Genomic DNA, 16,452 nt, shown 5'->3' with positions numbered 1-16,452 from the left:
ACTGAGCCACCAGAGAAGAAAGGATTACTATTATTATAAACTACTTTTACCTCCAAAATGTGAAGTACAAGAAACTCCCTAAGTTCATGTTTGGGAACAAGATATGAATTGGGTCATTGACATACATAGACTATGTCTACAACAAAGCTTTTCAAAAAGTCCCAATGATATATCACTATACAAAGTTTTAAAAATAATTTCAAAAACACTCATCCCCTGAGATGCACTTTCTTCCGGAAGCCCTCTGCCTTTAAGTAGAAACTAAACTGACTGCAAAAAGGCGCGAAAGTAAGGTCATGCCCTATGCATGGTTAAAGGAAAAAGTGACGTGGAAATCAAAAGTAGTGGGTGGGTCACGTTTTATAAAAATGGAACCATAAGTTTCTGGGGGTTAATCCACCCATAGGAAATATCTAGTGGTCCTATTTTGGTACATCAAGCAGAGTAAATCTCATGCTCTTCTGATTACCTGCAACACCACTAACTTCCTGAGTGGCTCATTCAGTATGTCTTTCTTCCTGTTCTCCAAATTATGTTCAGGTCTTAAATCCTGCACAGAAACAGCAAGATTTGAGAGATTCCCCAGTTTGGCTTAAATGCCTGCAGTTCTGGGTCAGTAACTTCATCTCTCTGAGTTGAAGTTCTTTAGAAAAGAGTTTGGTTGAAGGAAGGGTGGTGCCCGGAGCACTTGTTTTCAGTTGGTGTTTGCAGAACACTTTTTTTTTTTTTAACTTAGGTGAAATGTTTATTCAGGGTGGTGAGTGGAGGATAGGGGGTGTGGGGAGGAATGCAGTTGGGTGGGTGAGGGAAACATTAAAGGAGACTAAATCTTCCAACCTACTCTCCAGGGCAGCTCTTGCTCCACCCTGGAAGGCAACAATACACTCCACAAGGAGGTGTTGAAAGAATGAAGTGAACTTAGCTCAGTGCTTAGCAGGGGATGCTAAATGTGTGGTGGCGATCATGTTGAAATGTACGTGAATAGCGAATATAATACTGTACACAAGGAACTAACATAGTGTTGTAGGTCAGTTATACTTCAAAAACAAACAAACAGGAACGTCCTTGGTGGTCCAGTGGCTAAGACCCAAGCTCCCAATGCAGCAGGCCCTGGTTTGATCCCCAGTTGAGAACTAGGTCCCACATGTTGCAGCTAGGAGTTTGCATGCTGCAACTAAAGACCTCACATGCCACAACTAAGACCAGGCGCAGCCAAACAAATATATGAAATTTTAAAAATAAATATTTAAAAAACAAACTCATAGAAAAAGAGATCGGACTTATGGTTACCAGAGGTGAAGAATCAGGGTGGGTGAATTGAATGGAAGCAATCAAAATGCACATATTTCCACTTATTATTAATTAATTAAGATAAATTAGTACTAGGGGTGCCTGTTATATCTGAAGGTTATTAAGAGAGTAATTCCTAGGAATTCTCATCACCAGGAAAAATGTTTTGTTTCTTTTATTTTGTATGCATATGAGATGATGAATGTTCACTAAACTTACTGTGATAATCATTTCATGATAGACATAAATCAGGTCATTATGCTGTACACCTTGAACTTATATAGTGCTGTGGGTCAGTTATATCTCAATAAAACTGGAAAAAGAAAAAAACACCTTGCATTAGTGTGAAACTTATATAGAAATCTATAGTACAGTAGTTCATGTTGTCCTCCAGATCTTCAGCTTGGTTGGTAAACCATTTTACTACATAATTATCTTGTATATAATTAAATTTTAATCATATATTTAAAATTTGGCAGTCATGGAGATAACCTTTCAGATGACCTCCCAAGAAGCCATCAAGCATATGAAAAGATGAGCTCAATATGAATTGCAGGGGGCACAGGTTCGATCCTTGTTTGGGGAAATGAGATCCCTCATGTTGCACAGCCCTCCCCCCAACCTCCCCCAAAAAGATGCTTGACATCATAAAGAAATGCAAATAAAAACTACAAGGAAATATCACCTTGCATCTATGAGAATGGCTATTATTTAAAAATACACACCCACACAAAAAGTAGAAAATAACAAGTGTTGGCCAGCACATGGAGAAACTGGAGCTCTCGGGCTAGTGGGAACATAAAATGGTGCAACCACTGTAGAAAACAGTATGGAAGTTCCTGAAAAAACTAAAAATATTTAGAATAACGTTATGATCCAGTCATTTCACTTCAGGGTGTGAACGCGTGCTCAGTCGTGTCTGATTCTTTGTGACCTCATGGACTGTAGCCCATGAGGCTCCTCTGTCCATGGGATTCTCCAGGCAAGAATACTGGAGTGGATTGCTATTTCCTACTCCAGGGGATCTTCCCTACACAGGGATTGAACCTGACTCTCTTGAGTCTCCTACAGGCAGGTGGATTCTTTACCACTGCGCCACCTAGTATACAGCCTAATTAGAGAGAGAGAGAGAAAAAACTGACCCCAAAGGATTTAAAATATGTTTGTTAAAGCAAACATTTCAGCTGGTTTTCCTTCTTTGAAGAGTTAATAGAAATGTGTCAAAGAAATATTACCAAGGAACTAAAGGAGCTCCTTTCCTCTCCTCCTCACAATTAAGTCAGGTCAAGAGATTTGTATTCAAAAGGATAAGACAATATCATTTCAGAAACAACTTTCAAAGAACCTAAAAGAGAAAATCTTTATTAGCACTCTAACCAACAACCCCAACAGCATGTCACCTCGTGTCAGTTCCCTTTTAGTTATGATGCTTGATGGTTTTCACCTTTGCATCTAATGACTGCTGTGCCTTATAGTACCAGGGACACATGGATCTATAGCTTGTGATAACAGCTTACTCTACAAAATACACTTCGCCTCGTAGGAACAGACATGCACCGAAACTTGGGTCATCATTTAAGTGAACAAATTCATTCCCAACATTTAAAAGCTCAACTCCATTTTTCCACTCATTAAAACAGTTAACTTTCCTCCTACCATTTATTCCTATGGAATAGGTGACTTAAAAAGATAGAAAAGTACATATTCCAAAAGAATTGAAAGTAGGATATAGAAGAAATATTTGTACAACCATGTTGTACATGTGTGTGTGATAAGTTGCTCAGTTGTGTCCAACTCTTTGTGAACCCATGGACTGTAGCCTGCCAAGCTCCTCTGTCCATGGGGATTCTCCAAGTGAGAATGCTGGAGTGGGTTGTCATGCCCTCTTCTAGGGGATCTTCCTGACCCAGGGACCATACCTGTTTGTCTCTTGTGCTGGCAGGCAGGTTCTTCGACCCTAGCACCACCCGGGAAGCCCAGTCATGTTGTATGTGGCAGCATTATTCACAACAGCCAAGAAGTCTAAGCAACCTAAGGGTCCATCACCAGATAAACGGATAGAAAAAATGCGATCTATCCATACTGTGGGATGTTAATCAGCTTTAAAAAGGAGGGAATTGTGACAACATTGATGAACCTCGGGAACATTAAGTGAAATAAACTAATCATGAAAGAATAATTTATGATTCCACTAACATGAGGTACTTAAGAATAGTCAGAATCATAGAGACAAAGTAGAATAGTGGTTGCCAGGGGCTGGAAGGAAGGGGAATAGAGAGTAATTGTTTAACGGGAACAGAACTCCAGTCTTGCAAGATGAAAAAGTTTTGGAGATTGGTTGCACAACAATGTAAATATACTTAACACTACTGAACACACTTAGAAATGATTAAGACAGTACATTTAATATTTTAAAAAATTATTTAAAAAAATTATTTTATTTCCCTGCATCATATCTTAGTTGCAGCATGTGGGATCTAATTCCCTGACCAAACACTGAACCTGGGCCTCCTGCATTGGGAACACAGTCTTAGCCACTGGACCACCAGGGAAGTCCCCATCACATCCTTTTAAAGTTTCGTTTTAGTAACTTATACTGTTGACGTTGACCTCAATCAGCTGGCTGTGGCAATTTGTCAGGTTTCTCCACTGTAAAGTTATTCCTCCTCTCTTTTCCATATTGCAGTCTTTGGACAAAAGTCACTATGCCCCACCCAGACTTAAAAAATGGGCATTTTCGTATTGAGAGAGGAGTTGTCTAGAGACACGATTTGGGGTTCTGCATGGGAGATGTGTTTCTTCTACTGTTTATTTAACCATTTATTTATATCAGTATAGACTCACAGATATTTGCTTTATATTTTGGGTTCTACTATAACACTGTTTTGTTGCTGGAATTGTTCCTCTTTGGCTGTTGGGAGCTCTCCTGTGTCCCTCTGATGTTCTTATCAGTGGGTCTTTTGGTTTATTTTTAGCACTTCTTTACTTTCTGGTATTACCAGTTCCTCCAAGTTCATCTTGTGTATTTCTTGCCCCAGTCTTAGAACCAGCCATTTTTCCAAGGTGCTCTGATTCCTTTTATTGGAAGACATTAAAAAACCAAGATCTGGGTGCTAGGTTGTGTTCATTGCTATGGGAGTGCAAACTTACACTTAAAACTTTTACTGTGATAAAACATACATAAAATTACCACTTTAGCGATCTCTGAGTGGACAGTGCAGTGGCATTAAGTACATTCACAATGTTCTGTAACCATCACCACCCACTCCCAGAACTTTTTCATCAGCCCAAACTGAACCTTTCTATTCATAAAACAGCTCCCCTTGCTCCAACCCTCAGCCCCTGGTAACGACCATTCTACTTTCTGTCTCTATGAACTTCAGTCTTCTAGGTCACTCATATAAATGGAATCATAAACTATTTGTTCTTTTGTGTCTGGTTTATTTTACTTACCATATCTTCCAGGTTCATCCAAGTTGCAATTATCAGAATTTCCCTCCTATTTAACAGTATTCCACACACACTTTTAAATATGAAATTTTAAACTATAGATACTGCTCACTTTTTTTCTAGCAGCTTGCCCTTCACCCCAAATTTAACTTTCTTTCCTCAAAATATAGAACTAATATATCACTATCTTAATGTATTCAGTTCCTGAGTTTGGATGGGAGTTCAAATACCAAGAGTACAAAAACCACATTATCTGAATCTACCTGATTCTTGAGTTTTGGATAACAAACACCATAAGTTCAAAACCCAAGGAATGCTCGCTGTTGTTTAGTTGCCATGTCCGACTTTTTTTGCAAACCCATGGACTATAGTCTGCCAGGTCTTCTATTCATGGGGTTTCCCAAGCAAGAATACCGGAGTGTGTTGCCATTTCCTTCTCCAAATACTGCTCATTAAAAAAAAAAAAGTGTATCACTAAAAAAAAAAAGTCTTCACGGAACTGTTACAATATTGTTTCTGCTTTGTTTTGGCCATGAGGTACGTGAGATCTTAGCTCCCTGACCAGGGATGGAAACCGCATCCCTGCGTTGAAGGGTGAAGTCTTAACCACTGGACTGCCAGGCGAGTGCCCTGATCGTTTTGTTTTTTTTTACTCAATACATTTTATTAACATATTTTAAGAAAATGTACTATAAAGAAAGCTATAGACATTCAGGGCCTATGCTTCACCTACATAATAAAGATTCAAAAAATACTAAGTAACAGCAATACACCCTAATTTGTTGGTGATTGGCTTACCTTCTAAGAATAAGAGTGGAATCAAAATGAGATCAACTGTTGGCAGATATGACCCACTTGTAGGAATTAATGAGTGCCTGAAGAAATCACTGAGACATTCATCAAGAAAAGCACAACTGTATCAAGACATTTCAAGTTGTACCACAAGTCGTAATCTTCTAGAATATATTAACCTAACAAAAAACCTATACTCTGAACCACACATCTATCGGTTCTATACAGATTTATTGATTTCAAGGCCCTCCCTTCCCCCTCTCACGCCCAGGTTTTAAATCTAGTCTTCTTAGCCGTAAAGGCAGGGGTCCTAAAAGAACCGTTTGGGAACTTGCCAAAAAAAAAAAAAAAAAATGCAAATTTTCAAAGATCCTTCCATTCATAGATCGCTACGGGCGCCAGGGAAAGGCATTTAAACCAGCTCTCAAGCGATTCTTAAACCAAAGTCTCCAAACTCACTTTCTTTTTAAAACTTAATTATTTAATTGGAGGATAATTGCTTTACAATATTGTTAGAAAAACTCTGGCAAAAAATACGTACAACGTTTCCTTGTGAACCAGCACACGCATTTTCTGAGGGGGGAAAACCCGTAACATGAATCGAACTCTCAAAGCGGGTCTAAGAACTAAAACTCTGCGCTGAAACATCTCCTCGTACGGAAATTCAGCGGCTCCCAGTTAACTAGCTACACTTTCGTTAGTTGTTCAATTCAGCATTTTTTAATCTTCATGAAAAATTTTAGAAAGGAGGAAACTTCACTCTCTTTGGAAACGATACGCCTTTGAGGCTCAATGCCTGTGATTAAATTTCCTACAATAAAATCAAAGAGGGAAATAGGGCCTGTGTCGAATCTGCTGCTTCAGATGTTAAGGTTCGGTCGGTCTAAGAAGAAGAATCTTCCGTCGCGAAGAGCTCGGCACAGGTCTCGGCGGGAAAGGAAGCCCGAGCTTTGCTGAGGTGAGAGGGAGCGGCTAGGTGGAGTAGGGCCCACCCTGGCGAGAAGGACGAAAGGAATCTGCCTGGATCGTGTGTCGGCTCGAGCGTGGGCCGCCATGTTGAAACCGGGCAAAGCGGTGGCGGGGAACCTCTTGGGGTTGTGTTGCGAAGAGCGGGGGCGATAGCTGAGTTAGTCTTTCCTCCTGTGCGCACTCAAATGACGGGCTGGCGGAGGTAGCCTCCAGGGTCGGCGGCCAAGACGAACGTGCTGCAGGACTGACTGGAAGTATAAGCTTTTTCACCGAAACTTCCGCCTTAGCGTTCAGCTCCCCACTACGCATGCTCTGACGGCTCAGTGAGCCAGCCTTCAATTTGTTTCCCACCTGGTGGGAACCGCGGGTAGTTTCGTTCTGCAAGTTCAGCCTGGGGAGGCGTTCGTTGTTTATTTGCTTGCTTAAGAATAGATTTTACTTGCATAATAATTTGTAACTATAAAGCGCTTTCAAAGACACTACCTTATCTCATCTTCATATAAAACGCCGTGAAGAGGCATTTAGCAGCTTTTAACAAATGATTTAAATTTTGCCCAAGAGAGCACTAGGTCTTAAACCTGGGTTTTCTGACTTCCAATCCAGAGCTTTTTCAGTGTGCATAGTTGTGTTTTTAATGGCTAATTGCCCAGCCCACCTCCACCTCGCACGATTCATCTCACATCCCATTCCCCTTTATGAAGTAATGACTGAGAATTGAAAAAGCCAGAGAGAGTCTAAACATTTGTAGGAAATCTCAACGTAATGTTACAACGGAGGAAATACACCTAGAAAGATAAATGAGAACCCGTGAAGTCCGCTGTTCGCTTGGTATTTAGTATTGATAGGAACATGCAGATGAGGGAGAAAACAAAATTCATCTTTTATACCTTTGTAATTCTCTCCAGATTTTAATTTGAAGAATTCTTACAGCTTTGAACAGCTCTGACTGTGTACCATAATGTCAGGTTCATTTGGTGGATCTTTGCAACCTTTTCCTGTGAAATGGGGTCCGGGTCAGCCTTCAACACCCAGGCCTAGCCTGTTTTATCCTATCCCCATTTCAAGCTTTATATTTTATGATAGCTATCTAAGGAAATAGTTAAGAGCTCAAGCTCTGGAATCAAAAAAGCCCCTGGTCCTAACTCCACAGCTGGGCTATTTCTGTGATTTGGGACAAAAGATAACCTTTTTGCATTTCACTTTCCACATCTGAAATGGCAATAGAAGTACATGTCCTGTTATTGTTGAGAGGTGAAGGGAGATAAGTGCTTAGCACAGTGCCTGACACCTCCTAAGTGTTCTATACAAGATAACTATAATTATTAGGGTGGTGGTGTTTTTTTCCTCTGCAACCTTGTGATGGAGGCAGGAAGTAAGATTAGAATTTTAAGAATTTTAGGGCCATTTAGAGAATACCAGAGCAGAGATCAATGAAACAAGGTAACTGATGGGACTTCCCTGGTGGTCCAGTGGTTTAAGACTGCTGCCCTTTCAGGGGGTGCAGCTTCAATCTGCCCTTGGGGAACTAAGATCTTGCATGCCAGGAGGCAAAAAAAAAAAAAAAAAGCCAATGAAGATCACCAGATATATTCAAAACAGCCCTGATTTTTAAGTGACATATTTCAGCATTGGCTCTAAAGCTTCACAGAGGTGGTCACATTATTAGCAGGGTCTGATTTATTCCAGCAGATTCACATAAGTCAGTTATTGTGTGTCAGACTTAACCTTACCTACACTCTTAAAAAAAAAAAGAGAGATCTTGTTATTAGAATGAATGGATGACTGTGTGCTTGCTGGACTCAAATTACCATTGCAGTCAATACTCAACCCCTAAAGCATAAATGGATTATCAGCTAGGGAACTGAGAAGAAACCCCATCATCCTTTTGAACTGAAGAGCCTGAGGCTGGGTCACTGTCATTTTGACTTTGCTACCTGTTTATTGCATTCAGACCACCATTTTCTCTTGTAGCTTTGTTTTTTTTCTTTTTTTTTAAAAGTCCTTATCCTAAAAAAAAAGAATTAAAAACAAAGTCCTTATCCTTTAGTAATGCACACTGAGATATTTACAGATGAATGATGTAATATCTTGAATTAGGTTCAGAATAATCTGGGAGGGAGATGTGAGTAGGGGGCACTGATGAAATAAGATGGGTCAGGTGTGGGTCGTAGTTGGAGCCTAAGAAATTCATGGAGGGTTATGCCGTTGTTTATGTTAGTCTGTGTTTGAAATTTGTGGTAGTCAGAGGTTTTTGTTTTCTTTTTAAAAAATTATTATTGGCCACTCTGCTTACAGGGAGGATCTTAGTTCCTGACCAGGGATTGAACCCCTACCCTGACAGTCCTAACCACTGGACCACTTGTAAAGAGTTTCTTAAAACCCCCTTTTCCATAGAAGTTCCCAGGCTGGTTTTCTTAGGACCGTTTTACAGTTTCTGAAAGGCAAGCCTGGATTTTGATTCTGGATTTTGATCCATATTGCCACATTGAAAGAGTTTGTACATGCCCTACTATGGCTAAACTGGATAATAAATGTATGCCTCAGACCCCGGCATGTTGTCTTCCCTGGAGGGAGGGTGGGGGGGGGGTGAGAGCACCCTGGAGGCCCACTGCTGTGATCCTGTCTCCCCTACTTTCTAACTGGGAGGCCTCAGCCTTTGCTTCCTTCCCTGTTGGAAGAAGGGATTTAAAATAGTATCCACTTAAGGGGTTGTTGGAAGGACTGAAGGCGGAGTCATAGTAGGTGCTACATAAGCTTGCTGTGCCCCTCCTTAGAACATGAATGATTGGATGCCCATTGCCAAGGAGTATGACCCTCTCAAAGCTGGCAGCATTGATGGCACCGATGAAGACCCGCATGATCGCGCCGTCTGGAGGGCGATGCTGGCACGATACACCCCCAACAAAGGCGTCACAGGGGACCCGCTCCTCACCCTGTTTGTGGCGAGACTAAACCTGCAGACCAAAGAGGAGAAGTTAAAGGAAGTGTTTTCCCGCTACGGGGACATCCGGCGGCTTCGGCTAGTGAGGGACTTGGTCACAGGCTTTTCGAAGGGCTACGCCTTCATCGAATACAAAGATGAGCGTTCTCTGCTCAAAGCTTACAGGGATGCTGACGGCCTGGTCATTGACCAGCACGAAATATTTGTGGACTACGAGCTGGAGAGGACTCTCAAAGGGTGGATTCCTCGGCGACTCGGAGGAGGTCTGGGTGGGAAGAAGGAATCTGGGCAGCTGAGATTTGGGGGGCGGGATCGGCCTTTTCGCAAACCCATTAACCTGCCAGTTGTGAAAAATGACCAGTTTCGAGAGGGGAAGAGGGAGAGGAGGGAGCGGTCTCGGTCCCGAGAAAGACACTGGGACTCCAGGATGAGGGACCACCGTGACAGGGGCCGGGAGAAAAGGTGGCAGGAGAGAGAACCAGCCAGGGCATGGCCGGAAGGTGACTGGGAGAGAGAGAGGGACTTCAGAGATGACAGGGTCAAGGGGAGAGAGAAGAGGGACAGAAGCAAGTAGACCATCCCTCGCCCTCTTCCTCCCCAAACCCAAAGGAAGGTGCAGGACCCGTAAGAGTGCAGGGATACCGCATTGCCTCTGTACAGAATCTATGTCCAGTGGTTGAATAAAACTGATGAAAATGAAAACAGAACAAAACCTTTCCAGTGATAATGGGGTTAGGTAAGTTTTCTTTTGACTCTGGAACCCAGTTTCAAGCTGAACACGCTGATATTATATGAATTTTCTCTTCTTCATCTTACGTGTGTGTGTGTTAGTTGCTCAGTCATGTCCTACTGTTTGCAACCACATGGACTGTAGCCTGCCAGGCTCCTCTGTTCTTGGGATTTTCCAGGCAAGAATACTGGAGTGGGTTGCTATTTCCTCCTCCAGGGGATCATCCCGACCCAGGGATCAGACTTGGATCTTCTGCATTGCAGGCGGATTCTTTACCATCTGAGCCACCAGGGAAGCCCCTCTTCATTTTACAGTTTTTTCAGTTTTTATTATTTTTAAAAATCTTTTGTCACACCTCATGGTACATGGAATATTGGTTACCAACCAGGGAACCTGGATCCCCTGTATTGCCAGCATGGAATCTTAATCACTGGACTACCAGGCAAGTCCCTGTTTTTGTTTTTGTTTGGGGGCAACTTGTGGGGATCTTAATTCCCCGACCAGGGATTGAACCCGGGGGCCCTCAGCAGTGAGAGTGCAGGGTTCTAACCATTGGATCTCTAGGGAATTCCCTTCATCTTACAGTTTTAAGGACCTGTTACTTGATAAGCTTGAGAAACAATTTTGTAGTCGCCCTCATCTGTACAGAAAGACCTGTGTAAGGAACCATCACTCATTTAATTTGGTAGTAGAGAGCTTTGTTTTGATTTTTTTCTCCCATCTATTGGAAATGACCTTTTTGAAAGTGTAGCAAAAAGAGGTGATGCCTGGAAACCATTTGCCTTGATATGTGACTCTCAGGAACCTGAATCTGGTCAGGATCAAAGTTGTATCTTTTCCATCTTTATGTCCATAGTGCAAGGGTTTGGTTAAGTGAAATAAAAATAGGATAGAAAAGTGAATCCAAGGAGATTGTCCAGAGATGGAGAACCAAAAGCCAGTCCTAGCAGTGTTCTGGGTCAGTAGCCAGCTTCTCTTGAACAAATATAACTCCATTCTCCAGCCAAATGCTGACTACTTTTTTTTCCCTTTCCTTTTTTGGTGGGGTGACTGGCATTTAAAATGAAAAACCAAAGTTGCAGGGCTGTGAGGCTATGGACTATGGCAATCTTCCAGCCCTTGGAAAAGAGAAAGTTCAAGAGAAGTGAGAGTGAAATGAAAGTGAAATCCATGAAAGGTCAGTATCTAGTTCTGATGGACTGATTTGCCTTTTCCCTCGACCATCTGGCCTCTGGTTTGTTTAAAAGCCGGATATATTGACCTTAACTTCTGAGGACTTTGAATAAGTGCCATACTATCTACGGTTTTCAACAAACTGACATTTAACATTTTTGTCTTATCCATGACTGTATCTTTGAAAGTTTTGTTCTTAAAATTCAGGATGTCTCATGCAGAATAAATGCCTGATTTAGTATCAAGATTCACATATTCACTACTAGGTTTTTGAATCAGGAGTATGAATCTCATTGTTACATTGGGGACCTACAATATCTTAAAATTACTGTTAGCTGTTAGAACTGTTTTAGAAAAATATACTCTTTCTCGATTTCCAGTGCAATAATTTACAATCTCCCAGATCTCAACCATCTTTCAGGAACACCTTTCTGATTTCACCTACATTTCATTTAAAACATCTGTTATGGGCTAGAGTTAGAGTTAGCAGGTATATTAGGTAAATGAGAGATCCCCATCCAGGAACAGGAGTTGTGAAATGGCTTCAGAAGTAACACATCCAGTGGCAGTGTTTTGTTTAATTCTAATTTTTATCTTTTGACTGTGCCACACAGCATGTGGGATCTTAGTTCCCCAACTAGGGATTGAGCTTTTATTCCCTGCATTGGAAGCATAGAGTCTTAAGCACTGGACCACCAGGGAAGTCTCCAGTGCCAGTGTTTACATAGTCTAAGCTGGCATTTATCAACCCTGAGTACCAGAACATGAATGGTGAAAAAAAATATACACACTCAGACCCTGCCCCTGGACATATGGGTTTAGTCTTGTATCAGCCCTGATAACTTAAAAAAAGAGAAAGTAGGACTACCTCCCTTTCCTCCCCTGCCCCACCCTGGCAGGGGCTGTACCCATGGACATGGCAAAGGCTGACTCCCTCTGACCGAGCAGTTCTCCTTCTAGCTTATTCTGTGGGCTGATGCACAAGTACAAAAGTGTGCAGTGCTGTTTTAGGAAAACTGGAAGCCATCTGTCCACCTGGACAAGCATAAACAAATTACACTCTGTATAGTTGACCAGGGTTCCTCAGTACTGGCACCATCGACATTTGGAGCTGGAATATTCTTTGGTTTCGGGTCTGGGCTATGCATTGTAGGATATTTAGCAACATCCCTGGGGCCAACCCAGGATGGATGACAGCACCCGCACCCGCCCCCCCTGCACACAGTTGCGACAACCAAAACTGTCTCCAGAGTGCCAAATATCCCTGGGGGCCAAAATCACCCCTGGTTGAGACTCAGTGTTTCTTATACTGCTGTGGAGTTATATCCGGGGTATTCTTAGGAATGAAAGGTACAAAAGGACGTGCGTATCATATGCTGCCATTTATGTAAAAAGAAGAGAAATATATCTGTTTTTTACATGACTGCATGGATATTTATAAATTATTTCAGGAAAGACACCCAGGAAACTACCAACACTGGTTACCCCAGGGAAGGGCAATCAAACGTGATGGGGGGAGTTTGATGGGGGATCAGTTTTATTGTTGAGTTGCTCAGCTGTGTCTGACTCTTTGCGACCCCCTGGACTGTAGCCCGCTGGGCTCCTCCGTCCATGGGATTTCCCAGGCAAGACTGCTGGAGTGGATTGCCATTTCCTCCTCCAGGGAATCTTCCTGACTCAGGGATCAAACCCGCGTCTCCTGCATTGGCAGGCTTTTATATTCTCTGAGAGTAAACTCCAGTAGTTCTAAAGGCAGTCAGGTTGGAGAACCACTACTCTAAACCAACATTACCCTGTCTGATTATTTTTCTTAGTGATCTGAAAACAGAGTTCTGTAGATTCTGAGAAATGTAGATTCTGTAAACCAACCTGATGATTTCTTAGCACAACACAGTAAAACGTGTAGAAGGCAGCCCAGTCAGATATCCTTGAGTGCTCTGTTGAGAAATGGTATCTCTTTTAAGCCTTGCACCCGCTGGGTGGAGAAAAAGCATTATTTGGGCAAACCCCCAACTTGCCAGTTGCAGACAGGGCATCCGGCTGTCCACCACAGCCCCAGAAGCCAGCCAGACATCAGTGGCCCCAGGCCATCTTCGCGCCCACCGCCCTCTCTGCCAAGTCGACCCCACCCACCATCCAGCGCCCCACCCTCAATCCACTTTGGGGGCTTTGTCTTCTTCCCAGGGGACTAAGTGTTTGACACAGTAAATGCTGAAAGGAAACAAGATGCCAAGAAAAAAGAAAGCACACAAGAACCATTGCAGCGTCTCATCCTCAGCAACTTTGTTTGGTTAGTACTGCATAACTCACAGCAGATTCCAAGGCACTGGCCTTGAACATTGCTACATGCTCTAGGCATTATCAGTAACAAGGTGCAATAGAGAACCACAGGCTCTTGCAAACTTGTCTCCAGTTTCTGGGTGGGAGGACTGTCGTCCCTGTTTTCTGTTGCTTTCTGTATGAGCAGGGCCAGTGTGTCCTGTGACTTCGGAGGCCCTCCCCATTTAGTTGATGCATCCTATATATTCTGCTACCACCATGACAATATCATGAACGCAACTAATGAAAACCTACCAGTTCCCTGCCTCCCATGTCAGTATGACAAACGTGATCATAAAATTTCTACACAAAGAATTTCATACAAAGCGAGTCAAACAGCAATTAGAGCGGCAGGTGATGTATCTGGCGAAGCTCGTGTTACTAAAGTTAATGCAAAAGTCAGCCTCCGCTCATGGTCTTATTAAATATATATCTTAAGGGATTGGAGTCATCTATTAGAAACGGTGGTAGCCCTGGTATAAATAAACGTCTCTTTAGAGTTTGGCATCAGTTTTTCAACGTGTTCCCTCGAAGCAGACAGTCTGTTGGAGGGATCAGTTTTGAGGGTGTGATACCCGAGGTGGCCGTGTTCCATGGCAGCCCCTGGCCGTGGGTGGTTCAGGTCCGAGGACAGAGGTGGGTCACGGTCACAGGTGCTGCAGAGCCTCCTGTCCTTGCTCCGTGTAACCGTCATCGCGGTGGCAGTTGGCCCACTGGCCGAAGGTCTCGTGGATGCGCATGTTTCTCTGCGTGTTGGCCAGACGCTTCTTATCTCGGGAGAAGAAGCTAAACCTTTGGGAAGGGAAAGATGGAAATGAGAGGCTGCCCTTGGCTGTGCACGTCACAGGTTTTGCAGTTGCCAGGGGTGTACAGCAGCAAACGTGAGGGGAGCGAATCAGCTCAAGGTGTGAAAGAAAAGGTTGGGGGTGCGGGCCAGAGTTATTCCGGAAAGCAGCGGGGGGTGGATTGTACATGTGACTGTCACGGTACCTTGGAGGTGACACAGTGTGAGCAGGGCGTGAATGTAGGTGATGTGTGATGTACCTCCCCCCTTAGGCACTACAGGGGATTTCTTCTTACCAGTGGAAATAAAAAGCTACTGGAAACATACGTCATGGGTTTCTTTACCTCGATGATGCAGAGAAAGGAATACTCAGTAGCCATATGAGATGTAAGATGATTCAGATGTAAAGAGATGAATGTTTTAAAGTAACTATGTATTTATGTGATGTGAACTGGGAAGCTAGATAAGTAGCACCTCAAAGTCCAAATTTCATGGATATTTCTACTGCTTAGAATGAGCTCAAAGTAGGTAGTTAAGAAAAGAGATTAAAATACATATTAAGAAATATATATTAAGTAACAGTACGCATGTGCACTGATTAGATAAACACTGTGAATACAGACTGTGAAAGAAATTTGGGAAATATCAACTTGGACAAGTGACAAGAAGTGATCTAATGGTGAGAGCCTTTAGAAGTTATCACAGTTACTATCTACATGGCTACAGTAGACCATGAAGTCTTTTTCAAGTAGCTGTGACTGTTGATCATTGATCAATCAGAGCGAACCATCAGAGACCTGAATGATAAAAGTGGAAATCTCAGGCAAAAAGCTGACAAAGTGGCCCACTTGAAACAAAGTCAGCTTAAACTCCACCTCAACAGAGTCAAAGACCCAGGGCAGTCAACCCGAGTTGGCCCACATTATTTCCGATAAGTCCTTTCTAAGCTGCCAACTGTCCTCCTGTCCTCCCAGCTTCTAATTAAAGATGATTTCTAGTCTTACTAAGTTCCTCTACTCTTGAATTTTGGTTTTTGAACATGGTCAGAGTTGTAGTAACTCAGTTATGTTTTCTGAGAGCAGGAATAGGAAGGAACCCCTGAGAAATCAAAGCTTCAGATCAACTGTTTTTAGTTCCCTCTGTCCCTTTACCTATTAGGTTTTGTTGTTTTGTTTTGTTTCTGTTTTTAAGTGCTGTGGCCTATGGAGTTCAGTTTTAATCACATTTGGGTGAAAATGATTTTCCTATTCTGTGGTTACTGGATCCTACAATCACTTCCTACCAGGAATGAAGTAGTCTTTCATTGTAAAGCTGGGGCAAGCCAAGCCTGCCTGGAGAAATTCTCTCTACCAGCTAAAGTCTCTCTCTCTTTTTTTTAATGATGTATTCTTGGACTGTTTTTGTTTGTTTTCAAACTTTTTACTTTGTACTGGAGTATAGCCGATTAACAATGTTGTGATAGTTCCAAGTGAACAGTGAAGGGACTCAGGCATACATCTACATGTATATGTAAAGTCTCTTTTTTTTCCTGAAACCAATATATGCACTGGCAAATGAAGGAATGACTCTCATTCTGGGTTATTTGAGAGCTCTCTCTGTAATGTAATCGAAGCAATTAAGCTGGCCAGAAATATAGCTGCATTCATCACTGATACATATCATGTCTGCCTGATTCAAGCAGGAAAGCCACTTGCCACTTCCTGTCCAAGGGGACACAGAATCAAGACAGAGTCCCCTCTTCTGCTTTTCCTGTTAACAGGCTCAAACGGCTTGCTGACAATGGCTTGGCAAAACAAAGCAGTTTAGAAAGCCAGGGTGTGACGATCGAAAAACACAGCGTTAGTGTCACTCGGGGGGGGGGGGGGGGTGGGTCATGGTGGGTGTGGCTTACTGACCCGTCACTTAAAGGACCTTCTTTACTGGATCATGGACAAGGTGGTTTTAGAATGGAAACAGAAAAGACAAAAAGAATTATCGGTGACAGAGCCCAGAATTCCAAGGCTT

The 16,452-nt window shown here is 42.6% G+C and overlaps 2 protein-coding genes and 1 long non-coding RNA gene across 5 annotated transcripts in view; 1 reads left to right on the top strand and 2 right to left on the bottom strand.

Moving 5' to 3' along the window:
* Nucleotides 1-3,674: 3,674 nt before the first annotated feature.
* On the bottom strand, nt 3,675-6,163 carry LOC139037774 (uncharacterized). The gene is made up of 2 exons (XR_011490671.1): nt 6,074-6,163; nt 3,675-5,627 (listed from the first exon to the last, which is right to left on the bottom strand). It is a non-coding gene; the product is annotated as an uncharacterized lncRNA (long non-coding RNA).
* A 225-nt stretch (nt 6,164-6,388) lies between these two features.
* On the top strand, nt 6,389-10,252 carry SNRNP35 (small nuclear ribonucleoprotein U11/U12 subunit 35). The gene is made up of 2 exons (XM_020901325.2): nt 6,389-6,490; nt 9,276-10,252. The coding sequence occupies exon 2, from the start codon at nt 9,279-9,281 to the stop codon at nt 10,014-10,016; it is 738 nt and encodes a 245-aa protein (XP_020756984.1). The 5' UTR covers nt 6,389-6,490; nt 9,276-9,278; the 3' UTR covers nt 10,017-10,252.
* A 3,351-nt stretch (nt 10,253-13,603) lies between these two features.
* The window catches only part of RILPL1 (Rab interacting lysosomal protein like 1), a 42,290-nt gene continuing 39,441 nt past the window's right edge, over nt 13,604-16,452 (bottom strand). The window contains exons 7-8 of one of the 3 annotated variants that reach the window (XM_020901322.2): nt 16,344-16,367; nt 13,604-14,456 (exon numbers count right to left, since the gene is read on the bottom strand). In XM_020901322.2, coding sequence (XP_020756981.2) covers nt 14,312-14,456; nt 16,344-16,367 — 169 coding nt within the window. In that variant the 3' untranslated portion in view covers nt 13,604-14,311. The remainder of the gene's footprint in view (nt 14,457-16,343; nt 16,368-16,452) is intronic. The other 2 variants (XM_020901323.2, XM_020901324.2) reach the window with 2 other exon arrangements.

Source organism: Odocoileus virginianus, chromosome 12 (genome assembly GCF_023699985.2).
Source record: "Odocoileus virginianus isolate 20LAN1187 ecotype Illinois chromosome 12, Ovbor_1.2, whole genome shotgun sequence".
Classification (NCBI taxonomy): Eukaryota; Metazoa; Chordata; class Mammalia; order Artiodactyla; family Cervidae; genus Odocoileus; species Odocoileus virginianus.
The sequence above is the reverse complement of the archived record's forward strand: the minus strand, read 5'-3'. Positions and strand labels throughout refer to the sequence as shown.